General features: G+C 35.5%; 1 protein-coding gene across 4 annotated transcripts in view; it reads right to left on the reverse strand.

The window, feature by feature from the left end:
* Positions 1 to 17797, reverse strand: part of ssbp3a (single stranded DNA binding protein 3a) — a 101963-nt gene that overhangs the window by 4622 nt on the left and 79544 nt on the right. The window contains exons 6-17 of one of the 4 annotated variants that reach the window (XM_087238432.1): positions 16011 to 16088; positions 13283 to 13342; positions 13147 to 13201; positions 9765 to 9838; positions 9442 to 9527; positions 7247 to 7295; positions 7123 to 7158; positions 6961 to 7027; positions 3256 to 3326; positions 3073 to 3142; positions 2937 to 2965; positions 417 to 518 (exon numbers count right to left, since the gene is read on the reverse strand). In XM_087238432.1, coding sequence (XP_087094558.1) covers positions 417 to 518; positions 2937 to 2965; positions 3073 to 3142; positions 3256 to 3326; positions 6961 to 7027; positions 7123 to 7158; positions 7247 to 7295; positions 9442 to 9527; positions 9765 to 9838; positions 13147 to 13201; positions 13283 to 13342; positions 16011 to 16088 — 777 coding nt within the window. 4 annotated transcript variants of the gene reach the window in all.

Below are 17797 nucleotides of genomic sequence, written 5' to 3' on the forward strand. Positions count from 1 at the left end.
CCTGCACACAGCTTCCACTGTTTGAAATAAAGCACAAGCACAGTCAACGTAACCGTCATAAGTGCATTCTTATGAACGTGCACCCTATACTGACACAGAGGTCATTAAATTGTTGAATAATGCTGTTTTTTATGTGTAGACAAAAGTATTCTCATAAGTTTTTAATATTCTGATCGAACCACTGTTTTAAGGATGTTTGTTTTTGTGTCATTTCTCTGGATTTTGAATGAATCTGGAACCTTGCATGGAGGATGAGGGAGCTCTCAAAATGTAATCTAAAATACCTTAATTTGTATTCTGGACTGGAGCAACATGACGATGAGTTATTATTAACAAAACAATTTTTTTTGGGAAACTCTTTAAACCCATTTAAAACCCAGTGTTATTATGTAGCATGTTAATGTGTTTGCGCTCACATTTTCATTTTGGAAGGAGTGCAGGAAGCTTCCGCTCAGTTCAGCGTCGTCTCGTGGTGTTCCTGGAGGGTTGCTCAGGCCACTCAGATTATTAGGGGAGTTCTGGGATTGTGAAAAACAAATGGTAAGATGTCATTCATTGGTATTCTGAAGAATAACGATACTCTAAGTTGAAAATTAAATATTGTTGTCATGTCTGAGAATAAAATGTATATTTTTAAGAATTTTAACAGTATACTGAATACCATCGTTATTAGGAGCAGATTAAGTTTTAGCAAGACATTAATAACATTTAACAGTCTTAAATAATTTATCTTCAGATAATTTTAGCTACTGTACATAAATATAGATTTATTAACAATTCATTTCTTATTAACTACAAAACTGAAAGTTTTACATATATTTGAAACATCTTTGAACAACTTTCCAGTGATTTCAGACTATATACTGCAGTTATCTGCAATTTTAAAAAGGAGAATGTAGAAAACAATTCGCAACCATTCAAATGTTTTTGGTTATTGAGGTTTTAAAATGCTTTTATGCACACTAACACAAAACTATTGTAATATTTTACAGATACTGTAAACAGTAAAGCAGTAATGTGAAATATAAAATCTTAAAATGACAATATAAAATTTTATAATATATACAGTATAATATATACAGTTGAAGTCAGAATTATTAGCCCCCCTGTATTATAAGCGCCCCTGTTTATTTTTTTCCCCAATTTCTGTTTAATGGAGGGAAGATTGTTTCAGCACATTTCTAAGCATAATAATTTTAAAAACTTATTTCTAATAACAGATTTATTTTGTCTTTGTCATGATGACAGTAAATAATATTTTACTTTATATTTTTCAAGACACTTCTATACAGCTTAAAGTGACATTTAAAGGCTTAACAAGGTTAATAAGGTGAACTAGGCAGGTTAGGGTAATTAGGCAAGTTATTGTATGATGATGGTTTGTTCTGTAGACTATCGGAAAAAAAAATAGCTTAAAGCGGCTAATAATTTTGTCCCAAAAATGTTTTTAAAAAAATTAATAACTACTTATATTCTAGCCGCAATAAAACAAATAAGACTTTCTCCAGAAGAAAAAATATTATCAGACATACTATAAAAATGTCATTGCTCTGTTAAACATCATTTGGGAAATATTTAAAAAAGAAAATCAAAATCAAAAGGGGGCTAATAATTCTGACTTCAACTGTGTATATATATATATATATATATATATATATATATATATATATACATATACATATATATATATATATATATATATATATATATATATATATATATATATATATATATATATATATATATATATATGAGGAATATTACACGAGTAGCAGTGCGATATGGCTGTATATCGGCACTGCTGGGAGGCAGTCTTAGTGTCCCATAGTGATGATTTACAGCCATAATCGCACTGCTACTCATGTGATACTGTGTTTATACAACAACTGTATGAGGAACTACTTTCTTCCACCACTCATTCACATCTGCAGCTGACACCAGAACAGCAGAAACGGCTGCTACTTCACAAACGTCACTTTAGAGCTAGTATTTGAACGATTGTCTAGCGTAATCTCTAAAGTAAGGACAAAATGGGTGATTTTGCGAACATTCTAAGATTATAAGGCTGAACGGCATGAAATGTCATCAGTCTAGAGACATTTCCCAGTATTTTTCTCTTGCAATTGTGATATCACAATAATTAACCCTGAAAGTCAAAGCAACGCAATCACTACCAGATTCCTGTTGTGTTTGCGATAATGAAAAACGCTAAACACATGCAGGCATTTCTTCTTTCTTTTTTTTACTGAACTAGTCTGCAGTAACAAAACAGGACATGCATTAGAAACAAAGAGATGGCCATCCAAAAAGGGTAATACAAAGAGTGGCCAACACAAAATACACACGTTCCTGATATGCGAGTCCCATCCCACACTCAATACACTACAATTATATGGTATAAATATTAAATGGGATATGCAATATTTGTTAAACGGTAATGAGTCTATTGATCTGTTGTCACTATATGTGGACGGAGTAATACAGAAAGGTGAGGAGGCTGTACGAGTGCTGTTATTGCAGAATATGGCACGGCTATCAGCCAATCCGATTCGAGAATCAGACAGAACTCTCGTATAAAAACATAATATAATATCTACTCTATAAAATACAGTATGATTTTCATATCTGCCATTTAACCAATTTAATGCATCAATGATAAATAGAAATGTTAAATTCGTATTCTTAATAAAACACTCTACGGTGCAATAGTAAAATATTATTACAATTATGGTGGCAATTTCTAAACTGAACTTTTATTGTATAGTGCTTTTGCAGTTAATATTTACAGACACTATTCTACACTGAGATATGATTAGACGTACAGCTCTACTTTTTATTTATTCATTGATCATGATTGCTTGTCATCTTTTGTCCAATCCTGCTAATTTCCCATTATTTCAACAGACATAAGAACTAAGCAATAGGTTCAACGATACCTTTGTGAGTCCATCGATGTCACCTGAACCTGTGAGACAAGAATCAAGAATTAAAAACAATACAACACATGATTTTTAATTAGGAGGATAATAATCCCACAGTTTTTGACAATTTCTATAGGGATTAACATTTTACCTAATGATCCATTCATATGATGTGGCTCCAGTCCTCCCATTGGACCATCTGACCCCGGACCCATAGTAAACTACAGACACGAGGAGACAGAGACAGCATTTACACACAGATTATGAAGCTAAAATGGCATATTAGCACTTCAGGCTAATGTTTAATAAAGGCTAGAGGAACGGAGGAACTCACACTGGATCTGTTTCCTCCTGGTGGCACTGAGTTTATCAATGTGTAGAGGTTTTCACCCGAGTTAGTGGAGTCTGTAAACACAACAGAAGGTTTTTAAACAGTCACCTTGAAAAATTCTGCAAGCCGTTACAAGTAACAAAACACTATTTAATACAGAATTTGCAAGCTAGAGTAAAAAAGGAGACAAGCCATTTACTTGCACTTATGAAATGTGTCATGGGCCAGGTCTGATTTCAATATTTATCCATCATTTTCTCCCTTCTCAGCTGTAGATCATTTCTATTTGCGATCATTGCTGTAGCACCTCTTGCGTGAAGTGTTTATGTTCTCAGGGATTGCCTGTACACTGCTTTGCCCAAGGATCACATCCCTGGCTAGGGGGTTGTAGCATGCAGCAGCCTGCCTTTGTTAGACGTTGTGCCTAATAAACTGGCCTTATTTTGCACACACCCCTGGTGAATTGTCTGTCCATTACAAAATGGAGGAAGAAACTAATCCATGAGCTTTGTACTGAAGTTCCCGTCGAGCTCTGTCAAAGTCTCATACATCAGTAGTCTTTTCTGATCCTTCCTTTAACAAATGAATGAATCGCCCATTGTAAGCGTGTAGACTGTCGAATCACTCCTTTCCCTCACACTTACAATAATATCCAGGTAAGCACAGCCTGTTCATGACTCTAGGATCTGTCTTTGCTGCAGTGTTAGTGGGCGGGGCCGCAGGTTGAAATTTTCCTGTGCACACAACGATTGGGCGGGGCTTATGTTTCGTAGCCACGTCACGTCGAAACGGCTAGAGACTCTTTATGAAGACGATTCATTCTAACCACTATGAGTCGACTCTTTTTTAGATCCAGGTAATCCACTTTTTCTATTATACTAAAAATCATAGGATGATCAGTTTTCATTGATTCAAGTGCTTGTAAACAGGACATAGAATCTGTGCAAATTAAAAACTAGCGTTGCTGTTCTTTCTATTTGTTCCAGAGCTAAAAACAGACACAAGCTGAACCAATCAGTTAATTGAATGTACATGCTTTTGTCCTCTAAATAATGACTATAAAAATTTGTTTTACCAGTTTTTCTATTCTAATTAAATCTCTGGGTATGGCAGATGTAGCTTAGCTAAAACATTGAAATGGATTAGAGGCAGGGGTGCCCAAACTTGATTGAGGGCTGTGGGCCGAAGGTAAATATATCAAACTGCATTACAAACTTGCCATGGGTAATTTCCTCATTTATTTAATTATGTTTTAAAAACATTACTTTATTAAGTAATGTGTTATATATTTATTTTTTTTACATTGTACAATGAACTTATTACAATGAAAACAAACATTCCCAGACAAATAGAGTTCAATGCTGAAGACACAAGTCAAGCTGTGCCAGCCTTCGCCTTGATTTGCTTGACAGTGTTCGAAAATCTCATTCGCTGACATAAAATTTAAGTTAGATTTTTTTGTAGCTCAACAATAAAACAAACAAACAAAAGGTTACGTTAAATTATAAATGACAATTTCTATTAAAGGCTTACTACGGTGATGTATTGCTGCCACACACATAATTTTTTCCCACTCAGCTTTGTTGTTATCACAAGATCTTTTCTTGTAAAAACGACATTTTTTCTCGTTATAACAAGATTTTTTCTTGTAAAAACGGCATCTTTTCTCGTTATAACGAAATCTTTTCTTGTAAAAACTACATCTTTTCTCTTTATAAAGAGTCTTTTCTTGTAAAAACGACATCTTTTTCTCATTATAACGGGATCTTTTTTTGTAAAAACGACATCTTTTCTCGTTTTAAGGAGATCTTTTCTCGTTAAAACGACATAATTGTGATTAAAATGACACAATTAAGTCGTTATTTCGACATAACTGTGTTAATTTCTGTATGAGCCACAAGATGGCAGAATAAGACAGATCAATGTGCATGCTTAAGTAAAATCTATAATGTTACAAAATTATGGAGCGTTAATATGGGAATTTACCAGGCATATTCCTTCATATAGGCACTGATGCGTTTACTTGTTCCCGAATCATCTTTTGACATTAAATGCAACCCCTAAATTGCTGTAAAAGGTTGTGAAACACTGTAGGCATTTAATAGCCTTTTTGCAAGACATGATGCTCTATAATTAATTGATTTACCAATACATAGTTTTGTGTATTGGCAGATATCATAGGAGAATAGATCTCGTTATAATAAGAAAAGACGAAATTTTACGAGGAAAGATCTCGTTATAACCACAGCTGAATGGGAAAAAATATGTGGATGGCAGCAATGCGTCACCATAGCATAACTCTCCGACACTCATTATTCTCCCTTTCTTGTCAGATGGGAGATGGGGCCATATCAAAGGTTATTATGGGCCAAATTTGGCCCACAGACTGTAGTTTGGGCACCTCTAGATTAGACCATTAGTATCTCACTCAAAAAAACAATAATTTTGACAAAGAGTTTGATAATTATGAAAGATTAACTAATTTGTAGTTCTATTGTGTACTACATCTCTGGCAGAGCAGCAAGATTCCTTAAATGTTCCAGAGTGAGTGTGTAGTTCCTAGACATATAAAAGGCTTGGAAAATAGCAACTTTACCTTTTCTGTCGGTCTTGGTACATGTTTAAGAGTCAACTTCAGCAAAGCTAAGTTTGAGGTAGTGAAATTATCAAAACTGATGCTACTGGTCTAATCCAATTCAAGAATTTGTGCTAAGCTAAGCTAAAAGTCCTTCTGCCTCTGCAAAAGATTGGTTTAATGGATTAAAAAATGGTATCTTTTGGTAAGATAATAATAAAACTCAACTGTTTAACTCTAAGGAAATTGTAAAAATGAGCCTTTTTCCAAAAAGTGGAGCATATATTACTGAATCGGATTAGACCATTAGCATGCATGTCACTCAAATATATACAGTTGAAGTCAGAACTATTAGCCCCACTTTGATTTTTTTTTCTTTTTTAAATATTTCCCAAATTATGTTTAACAGAGCAAGGAAATTTTCACAGTATCTCTGATAATATTTTTTTTTCTGAAGAAAGTCTTATTTGTTTTATTTCAGCTAGAATAAAAGCAGTTATTAATTTTTAAACACCATTTTAAGGACAAAATTATTAGCCCCTTTAAGCTAATTTTTTTCAGTAGTCTACAGAACAAACCATTGTTATACAATAACTTGCCTAATTACCCTAACCTACCTAGTTAACCTAATTAACTTAGTTAAGCCTTTAAATGCTTCTTCAATATATGTCACTATAATATATATATATATATATATATATATATATATATATATATATATATATATATATATATATATATATATATATATATTTATTTATTAAAAAAGATAATTTTGATAATTTTGCTAAGTTTGGCTTTTCTGTAGACACATTATGTACCAAGATAAATGGAAAATGAAAAGCAATGATATTAGGCAGCGCTGTTATCTCAATGTGGACTATTTTCAAGTGCTCCATATCATCATTGCGCCTGCTGCAGACTTGGCATGTTAGCAAAATTCCTTGACAATTTCCAGCCTAGAAAAGAGCAACTTGACATTTTTCATCATTCTCAGGACACAATGTAACTACAGAAGAGTCAAGCTTTAAAAAGGAAACTCTTTTTACAATTTCTTTGGAGCGAGATGTTAATGGTCAAATACAAATTCAATGATTTATGCTCAGATTGATATAGCTGTGATCAGCCTTTACCTGCTGGACTTGGCATGATAGGTGTTCCTGGAGGACATCCACCACCTCCTGCTCCTCCTGGAGGACCCTGAGAAAACACAACAGCACAAACACTCGAGTCAGATTCTCTCAGGACAGGCGATATTACTAAACCAAATACAAAAAAAAAAAACACCCCCTTACCACATATGTTCCTGGGGATGAAGAGGAATATGAGATCTATGAAGCCAAAAAAGTTATTCATTAACCACGCTTGTCAGAAATCGTCCCTCATTTGTAAAATCCCATAAATTTTTTTGCGTCTTACCGTGTTTCCATTATTAGGATTCGGCCACGGTCTGCCAGCTCCTGCTACCCTGAACAGAAAAATTAAAGAACAGCTATTTGTTCACTTTGCTAAAACATCATATATATATATATATATTTTTTATATATATATATATATATATATATATATATATATATATATATATATATATATATATATATATATATATATATATGCAAAAGTATCGCTGTAACAGCCGAGAGGAAAAGAGAGGGGAGGAATAGTCATGCCAGCAGGTGAAATAAGCCACAGTGAGAGAGAGAGAGAGAGAGAGAGAGAGAGAGAGAGAGAGAGAGAGAGAGAGAGAGAGAGAGAGAGAGAGAGAGAGAGAGAGAGAGAGAGAGAGAGAGAGAGAGAGAGAGAGAGAGAGAGAGAGAGAGAGAGAGAGAGAGAGAGAGAGAGAGAGAGAAATGGAGTTCACTTTCATTCCCTCAATCGCGCAGAATAGGGGCTTCAGCTGTAAGTGTTAGTTAAAGACTGTCCAGAAAAAACACACACACGCAGTGAAATTGTGCAAAGTATCTGCGTTTTTAAGTAGCTGGCGCCTGGAGTGTTGTAAATATTCGTGCACTGCTCCCTCGCGACAGAGCGCATATGAGATAAATGACGTCTGTACAGTACATAACCGGTTATGATTATTACTGAACCGATACCGAATTGTCCGCGTCTGCATCGCGGTACACCAAAGAAACAATTAATTTTGACACCCCTCATATATATATATATATATATACATATATATACATACATATACATATATATATATATATATATATATATATATATATATATATATATATATATATATATATATATATATATATACATATACATATATATATATATATATATATATATATATATATATATATATATATATATTTTTTTTTTTTTTTTTTTTTTTTTTTTTCCCCGGTTTCCTTGCCTGTGTTGGTTGATTGATGTGATTATTTTTTGCAGGTGTGATGCATAATATTTATTCACTAAATACTTTGTCTCCGAGGAAGTTTAAATTTGGATTTAAAAAAAAAAATATTTTTTTGTAATTGACCCTTCGCTAAGCCACAACAGAAAACTAAAATATAACAATCGTGGCTTAGCAACCGTAGCTACATGCAGGAGGTCTGTCAAGCTTTCGAGGGTGTGAAACAAGCTAAACCATTGTGCATATGCATTGTACAAATCTGATACCTGGTATCCTAAAAGTTCGAACAAGGTGGTGAATTTTTTCAAAACCAAAAACCCAAGAGGAGAAATGCCAGCGTGGATCAAGCTCTGCGAGGGGCGCTAAAGGAGCGGAGTTAAGTTGGTTTTGTTTTCGATATTCCTGACATATTCAGTGATAGACGGCAATAACTCCTACACCTTTGACCCTAAAAAGATCTAAACTGTGTTTCCTACAAAAACACAAAGCAGGTTATGTTTCCCAGCTGTCTTTTTCTTTTGTTTTTTTTACGCTCAATATTATGAGCACTCAAATTTGTTCTATTGATATGTAGTTTCAAATATTTATAGCTTGAAACAGATAGGAATAGGATTGCTATTAGTATGACTACTATGGCGAGGGCTTAAACGGAGCAGTGTTCATGATATCGAGTGAAAAAAGGGAAAAAGACGGCTGCGAAACGTAACCTGCTTTGTATTTTTGTAGGAAACACAGTTTAGATCTGTTTAGAGTAAGAGGTGTGTGAGTTATTGCCGTCGGTCTATCACTAAATGTGAATATCAAAAACAAAACCAACTTAACAGAGCTTGATCCACGCTGGCATTTCTCCTCCTGGGTGGAGGAAAAAATTCCACCACCCCGTCCGAACTTTTAGAATACTGGGTATCAGATTTGCACAATTCATATGCACAACGCTCTGGCCTGTTTCCCTCGCTCGAAAGCTTGATAGAGCCCCTGCACATAGCTATGATTGCAAAGTCACAATTGGTGGGTGGCGGTTATGGGTGTGGCTTGGCGAAGGGTCAATTTATTTTAATTTGTAAAAACAATTAGGTTACCTTAATCGATTTGTGTTGGGACAACATGAAAGTATTATGTGAAACCCTGCATTTTTAACAGTGTGCATGAAACATGATGTATGAGATATGACACTCAATTAAAAAAATGCAAGCCTATGAATATCACAAACTGAAACCACACATATTGGATAGACATGCCAAGTCCTTACATGTTTACTCCTGGCATTCCCGGCCCCATAGAGTTTGGAGGCCTCATTCCTCCACCATAGTTCTGTAGTGATAACCATGGGTCAGACTATGATATTCAGAATCCCCAGAGGACACCATGAGAGAGGAGAGAGCAAGAACATAGTTAGTTTACGCACATATACAGACTATTAAAATACATTGAGATATTCAGACATTCAGCTGTTTTAACTATATTGTCCAGTCCTAGAATTGAGCAAATGTATTTAATAGATTTAGGGAATGGTATTTATATTTTCATGAAAGAAAGATGAAATGAAGTCTTCGGGTAGTATAAGATTCAGACCTGTGGTCCTGGTCCCATTGGGCCCATTCCTCGTGGAGCGTTCATTCTCGGCATGGATGCCAGGTTTGGATGGCCTGAACAAATAATAACACCATTAAAGCGTTTAACAGACAGCCCTAAAAAAGACAACGTGTTAAGTGTTGTATTTACAAGTCCTTTCTGTAAATGCACTTAACTCTTCTAAGAAAGCTTCCAAAGATCATGTAATTATGATTGTCATTAATTAAGGCAAGACTGTAATATAAAAGACAATTGAGTTCTGCATCCTGATGCCCATTGCGGTTTACAAATGACCAAAACTGCACTGTACATGATTTATCAGACAAGATATTTCATTTTTATTTGCTTATTACAATTTATTTTCTATTCCACTGGTCTCAGTTGAAAGCAGAACGCAGGAATAACTTGTATCCATCAGGCAGGCAACAATATGAATGAATAATAAATAAGTTAATAAATGAAAATAATGGAGCAGAGTTTTTTTTTACTACGCTATAGGTGAATTTAATAAACTAAACTGGCCTTGTATGAGTGTATGTATGTGAATGAGAATGTATGGATGTTTCCTAGTACTGGGTTGCAGGTGGAAGGGCATCCACTGTGCAAAACATATGCTGAATAAGTTGGTGGTTCTTTCCTCTGTGGCGACTCCTGATAAATAAACGGACTAAGCCGAAGGAAATGGAATGACTGAATTAATAAATCTCACCAAATCAGGTTTAGGTAAAAAGTGGTTATGTCAATTTGGGTGAGTTGCATGTTTTTAAAACTTTCACACTATGTTAGGTGGACAGTGCCAAAATTGTATACATACTGTGGCTTCAGACTGTATTAATGGATAAACTCAACGTTAACAAACACAGGGTGTTCTGTGCTTTCTCGATTTCTGCAAATGTACATGCATACATGTGTGTTACATTTGCAGATTACAGTTGAACTGTTTTTGCACTGCCTACCTGGTCCACAAGGTGTCAACACTGAACAGATCATTGTTTAACAGTTGGAAAAGAAATTGAGGAGATGGAAAAACAAACAAAGTATAATAACAAACTACTGAAGGCTACAAAAAAAAAGACAAGGTGTCAGAGTTAACACTTCTCATTTACTTTGAATAGAATTTCATAAAGCATTGCCGAACTGAATTGTGGGTCTACAGAGTCGCTTGAGGCTGAAGTTAAAAAACTTTAAGTGCCAACACAGGCCAATCAGATTTCTTTAAGCAAATACACTAGTTTAGATGTTGGCCAATCACATTCGAATAACAATATGTCAAAATGGAAAAACTTATTATGGCAGTTGGTATTCCTTCTATGCTTAATGATCAATCTTTATGAATAACAACTATTTCTACAACTACTTCTTCTGTGTCTTATTTACTTCAAGTTCAGGTTCAAGTAATTGGCTGTTGTCAGTATGTTGATCAACTCAATAGAAGGCTTTAAAAAAGCCTTCCGTCAAGCATTAATGCAGAAGCACCTTTTGAACTGGCCTTTATTGATCATAACTTTTAGAGAGAAAAAGTGCAGACAGTGGATAAGGATTGGTCATTCTAGTCTGTGTGTTTCGAGCACATGCTCCAAATGTGTTTGAGTGTTTGTCCTCTGTTCAACACACAAGAAAACATGCTGGCTATTGAATTTCATAGTATTTTTTAGAGATGATATTGGCTTTTAGTGTCCAACATCTTTTGTGTTCAACAGAAAGATTTTTTTTTACTACGATAAACAATTTGTGCTTTTTGTTGACGGGTGATAGTCCAGACCATACAGTCATGTTGAAACTCGCAACACTTAGGAAATTCTTATATATCTCCAAAATATGTTGACTTACACCTGTTTTAGGGTGCTGTCACACCTACACTTTTGTTTTGGAATGTGTCTCGTTGGCCAGTTAGCGCGGTTCGTTTGGCATATGTGAACAGGACAATCGCGCTCTGTTCCACGCCATAGTAATCGCTCTGAGATCGCTTGAATCCTCATTCTCAATCCTCAATCTCATTCTGGTCTCGGCTCGATTGAAACAAACCCTGGAGCGGTTCGATTACAGTGAGAAAGGGATCCGATCCGAGCGCGGTTATATCACAGTGTTTTATGGATATGTAATAGGCATACGGCTATATGAAGAGAGAATTATGAGCATGGCGGGAAGTTTCGCGAGTCTCCGGATGCCCACAAACGAGTGATGATCTCCCGGTAATCTCGCGTCTCCCTCCCGGTCCTCAAATAGGCTACGTCGCGCACCCTTCTCACCCCTACCCACCGCATCTCTCCTTAGACACATCGCGTGCGCGCACCCAGTCAATCACCATCAAACCACCATCTCTTCTGACAGCTGAGCGGGACGCTGCAAAATAAACCCTGACACTGAGAGTTTACTCGCACGTGACTTGTTTTAGCTCTTTTGGTCCGATTAGAAACTTTGCAATGTGAAAGCGAAGCGCTCCAAGAGCAAAGAGCAACAATGTAACAATTGTAATCTCTGTTTCGGAACAACTGAATCGATTCACAGGTGTGAAAGCACCCTTAATCTCCCATAAAGATATAATCTTAGCATTTCTTTCGAAATATATATTCAACATTTGCAAAAAAGATCAATTTATTGTCAATAAATATTGCTAAATATTTAAAACCTCCAACACACTCTATTTGATGTCCATCAAGTACTAAAGATTCTAACACTTCATTAGAGTCTTTATTTCTGCCAATTACCATCTCTGTGGTTTTATTAACAATTATCTCCAGTGAACTCACCAGTTTTGAAGCAAAATTATATAGCTATAATGCAATGCAGTGCCATATCATCCACATATTTAAATAAGTTAAAACATAAATCCTAAATCTTACATTCATTTGTATAAAGCAAACAATAGTAAGGGTGATCAAACACTTCTTTCTGGAACTCCTGTATTTACAATAATTGTTTTTGACCTTAAAATCGACAACTACTCTTTGAGGAAGATTTAAAAGGAAGTCTCTAATCCACCAAATAATATCACCCTTCACCCCTAAATCTAACAATACTTTAAAAAAAAAATAAAAAAAATCACAATTATTCAAATCTATATAAACTTTACAGTGTTATAGGGATAGTTAACCCAAAATAACTTTATTTACTCGCCTTCAAGTGGTTCCAAACCTCTTATTTCTTCTGTTAAACACAAAACAAGATATTTTGAAGAAAGCTAAAAAAAAAAAACCTTTAAGCATTGAAAAACAAATACTATGGAAATCAATGATTACAGGTTTCCAGCTTTCTTCAAAATATCTTCTTTTGTGTTTAACAGAAGAAATAAACTAATAAAGGTTTGAAACAAGTAAAGAGTGATTAAATGTTTTTCATTTTTGGGTGAACTAGCCCATACATTTTGCTTTAAATCTCTCACCTGTTGGTCTTGTAGGGTCCATCATATTTGGAGGTAAAGGCTGCCCACCCGGAGGCTAAAGAAACAAAGAGGTTAGGTGTTAAAATAAGTCCTAGTTTATAAGCACTGTTGTTTAAACCATTTCAATCTGCATTACCGGGTTACCCATTCTCATGGGCGGTCGAGGTCCTCCAGCATAGCGAGGTGACATAAATGGCTGCAAATGGAAACACAGTGACTTAAAAAAACACAATGCAACATCCACTTCCCTGGCTAATTCATGGTAAATAAAATAAAATTGGTAACACTTTACTTGAAAGGTGTTCATAAGACTGTAATCAAACCTTTATAACGATGACATGACACATCTCATGACTTTATGTGTGTTTATAACAACTGTATAAAAACTTATAACAACTCAGTTATGACATTTTGAATGCAGTACAGTGCAAATTTTTACAGTATGATAAATTGACATTACCAAGACAACAACACTTGTCATAAATCCGTCATAAACATGATTGTCATAAGCCATTATAAATATGACATGAATTTTCTAACAGTGCCATACTTGTTTTCCTAAACTACAATCGTACAAGCTGAATTTGTCATTAAAATGTCATTAAGTTGGCATCGATGGTGTAGTGGTTAGTGTGTCGACACATGCACTGTGGTGCTCAAGGCGACCTGAGTTCGATTCCCGCCTCAAGGTCCTATGACAATCCTTCTCCTCTCTCTGCTCCTTACACTTTCCTGTCTATACTCTCTACTGTCCTATCTGTTAGAGGTGAAAACCTCCAAAAATATAATTATAAAAAAAATGTCATTAAATATTATTGATGCTGAAAATGATTTGACGGAGTAACAACATTTTAAAATTTACTGTTAAATACAGTTTGTTTCACTGAAAACGTGATCAGAAAAGTATTGATGACACAATCATAATAGCCTCATGACAATGATGATTATGACAGATTTATGTTAATTTACTAAGTTATGTTGTTTGTCATGACAAAGATGAAAACTGGTTGTGATATACACTCACTGACCACTTTATTAAGTACACCTGTCCAACTGCTCATTAACGCAAATTTCTAATCAGCCAATCGCATGGCAGCAACTCAATGCATTTATGCATGTAGACATGGACAAGACGATCTGCTGCAGTTCAAACCGAGCATTAGAATGGGGAAGAAAGATGATTTAAGTGACTTTGAATGTGGCATGGTTGTTGGTGCCAGACCGGCTGGTCAGAGTATTTCAGAAACTGCTGTTCTCTTGGGGTTTTTACCCACAACCATCTTTAGGGTTTAAAGAGAATGGTCAGAAAAAGAGAAAATATCCAGTGAGTGGCAGTTCTGTGGGTGCAAATGCCTTGATGATGCTAGAGGTCAGAGGAGAATGGCCAGACTGGTTCGAGCTGATAGAAAGGCAACAGTAACTCAAATGACCACTCCTCACAATCGAGGTATGCAGAAGAGCATCTCTGAACACACAACATGTCGAACCTTGAGGCAGATGGGCTACAGCAGCAGAGGACCACACCGGGTGCAACTCCTGTCAGCGAAGTACAGGAAACAGAAGCTACAATTTGCACAGGCTCACCAAAATTAGATGATTGGAAAAACTTTCCCTGGTCTGATGAGTCTCAATTTCTGCTGCGACATTCAGATGGTAGCGTCAGAACTTGGCATCAACAACATAAAAGCATGGATCCATCCTGACTTGTATCAATGGGTCAGGCTGGTAGTGGTGGTGTAATGGTGTTGAGGGATTTTTTTTGGCACACTTTGAGTCCATAAGTACCAATTGAGCATCTTGTCAACACCACATTAAACCCGAGTATTGTTGCTGATCATGTCCATCCCTTTATGACCACAGTGTACCTATCTTCTGATGGCTACTTCCAGCAGGATGGTGCACCATAAAGCACAAATCATCTCATACTGGTTTCTTGAACATAACAATGAGTTCACTGTACTCAAATGGCCTCCACAGTCACCAGTTCTCAATCCAGTAGAGCACCTTTGGGATGTGGTGGAGCAGGAGATTGGCATTATAGATGTGCCGTCGTCAAATTTGCAGCAACTACGTGATGCTATCTTGTCAATATGGACCAAAATCTCAGGGGATCATTTCCAGTACCTTGTTGAATCTATGCCATGAAGGATTAAGGCAGTTCTGAAGGCAAAAAGGGGGTCCAAATCAGTACTAGTAAAGTGTACCTAATAAAGTGGCCGGTGAGTGTATTCATGTCAAATTGTCATAACAAAAAAATAACTGAGCAAACAACAATTAATGACTGTTGTCATCAGTTTCATGACAGTCATATGAACACCCTATTCAGGTACAGTAAAGTGTTACCAAACATTTTATAAATAATATTTTTAAATAATCAATAGCTTTATAGCAATAAAAAGGCATCAGCAACAATAAATAATACATAAAATAAGACTTTATTTTGATGGTCCATTTGAGTATTAGTAGACTGTCTGCTTAATATCTGCTGATACTGCTCCTTTAACAAACATTTAACTGACTATAAGAAACTTTGCAAGTACATGTCAACTTACACTAACCCAAACCTCAACCTAACAGTCTACTAACAATCTAATGAGAATTAGTTGGCAACTTAACTTAAATTCAACAAATGGACAATCAAAATAAAGTGTGAGCTAATTCTATCATTTCACAATAAAAAATAATTATTTTAAAGTCTCTCCAGATAAAAATTACATTAAAAAAAGGGCATTGCCAAATTATATGTTTCAAAGTCAGGATGAAGGGAATTGGGGATATTTCAGCAAAAGCATACAGACGTGTGCAGGTGACATGCAGAGCTGCTGTCAGCATAGAGAACGTGTGTAGAACTTGTGTGCTGTTACCTGTCCGTGCGCGGCCATCATGTTAGCGTTTGGAGGGAGCTGAGCGTGAGGGGAGGGTTGGGAACCAGGTGGTCCCTGCTGAGGGAAGGGAGGAAGAGCAGGTTGCCATAGTACCAGCAGCCAAATGCCAAGAGAAAGACAGAGCAAAGTCAAAGACAGGACAGGTGAAAGCGACAGGTGCAGATGAAGAGAACAGAGCCAAGGCCAAAAGCTCATCTGCTTGATTTGGGTTTGATGAGCAGCTCTGACTGAAACCGTTGGTTTTGTTTTAAGATGCAGCTTTTAGAATGGACATCAAGTGTTTGAATTATAACATTTTAGATTATGCTTATTGTAAAGCCAATGATTACAGCATGTTATTAACTGTATTTAATGCTGTTCAATTCAATTCAGCTTTATTTGTAAAGCGCTTTTACAATGTAGATTGTGTCAAAGCAGCTTCACATAAATGGTCATAGTAACTGGAACAGTGTGGTTCAGGTTTTAGTGTTTAAGTTCAGTTCAGTTCAGTTTAGCTCAGTTCAGTGTGATTTAATCATTACTGGGAGCTTATTTGGGCACTCAGCTTTTGGCATGGATGACATTTAAGGTATTTCTATTGGCAGAATTTCCCTTCAACCATTATGCTGTATACTGTATGCACAATAACGACTGAATTTAGCTTTCCACATTTTGCTGTTTTCCAAGTTTTAAAAGCAATTAAACCTTTAAACCTTAAGTCGTTTAAAAGTAAATTTAAATCTTGAATATACATTAAAGCGAACATTAAAAAATACAATTGTTTTGGATTCTGTAAGGTTGACTAACATTCAAGATGTTGATCAATTGAGTATGAACTCCTTAAAAGGAACAGTTGAAAATTTGCTCACGCCCAGTCAGTGTTGCCAACTATTTCCGATAAAAAAGTAGCTAAAGCCTGCCTGAAAAGTAGCTAAATGTTGCCAGATGACGTCACGCACTAATTTGCTTATTAGTGACATTATCACGTAGTATCTGACAATCGTAAGCCTGTCATGTCTCTACTCTGAGGCGCCGTGTATTATATTACATCAAAACATTACATCCAGATGCACAAAAAATAGGTTCTTATTAACATATTACTTTGCGTAATGATGTCATTACATACTCGCAACCCAAAACTACATCGTTATGTAGTATACAAAATAATAAATGTTTTCTCAAATTGACTGGCCATCTCAGCAAAAACATTATTTGATATATGTCCATTCAGATTTGTATGGAAAATAGAGTTGACTATTTGTAAAAGTAATACAAACACTTTAAGATTTTTTTTTTTTTTAAATATAACATTGATAATTGATAATTCGTTGAAACAACCACAGCTGGTGTACTTACTCTTTTTAACCAGTTAAACTCTGCTGTTATTTTGTGGTTTCCACCAGAATTTTGCCAACCCAAATTTAAAAGCTTCCCAAATCCACATGCAGAGGTGTAAATGCAAAAATTTGGTATCATTTTAAAGAAGACCCTTTGAATTTTTATAAAACACTATTGAAAGTGTTTATAATATCTGTAAATGTTGTCTGTGTTAAAATAAACACCTAAAAAAAAGAGGCAATTGTTGTATTTTCTTTTTATAAACTCAAATTTGAAAGTGTACCCTTTAGGTTCTTTGTGGTCTAGCTTGCTGTAATTAATTTGGGTGGTTCCTGCACATGTCTGCAATCATAGGAAAAAAAGAAAAAGGTCTCTACCATAATCTATGCAAAAGTTATTGTTTTCTAACTGCTATACAAGCCACAGGGACTGATCATTGTGTTTATATT

Source organism: Danio rerio, chromosome 2 (genome assembly GCF_052040795.2).
Source record: "Danio rerio strain M-AB ecotype USA chromosome 2, GRCz13ab, whole genome shotgun sequence".
Taxonomy (NCBI): domain Eukaryota; kingdom Metazoa; phylum Chordata; class Actinopteri; order Cypriniformes; family Danionidae; genus Danio; species Danio rerio.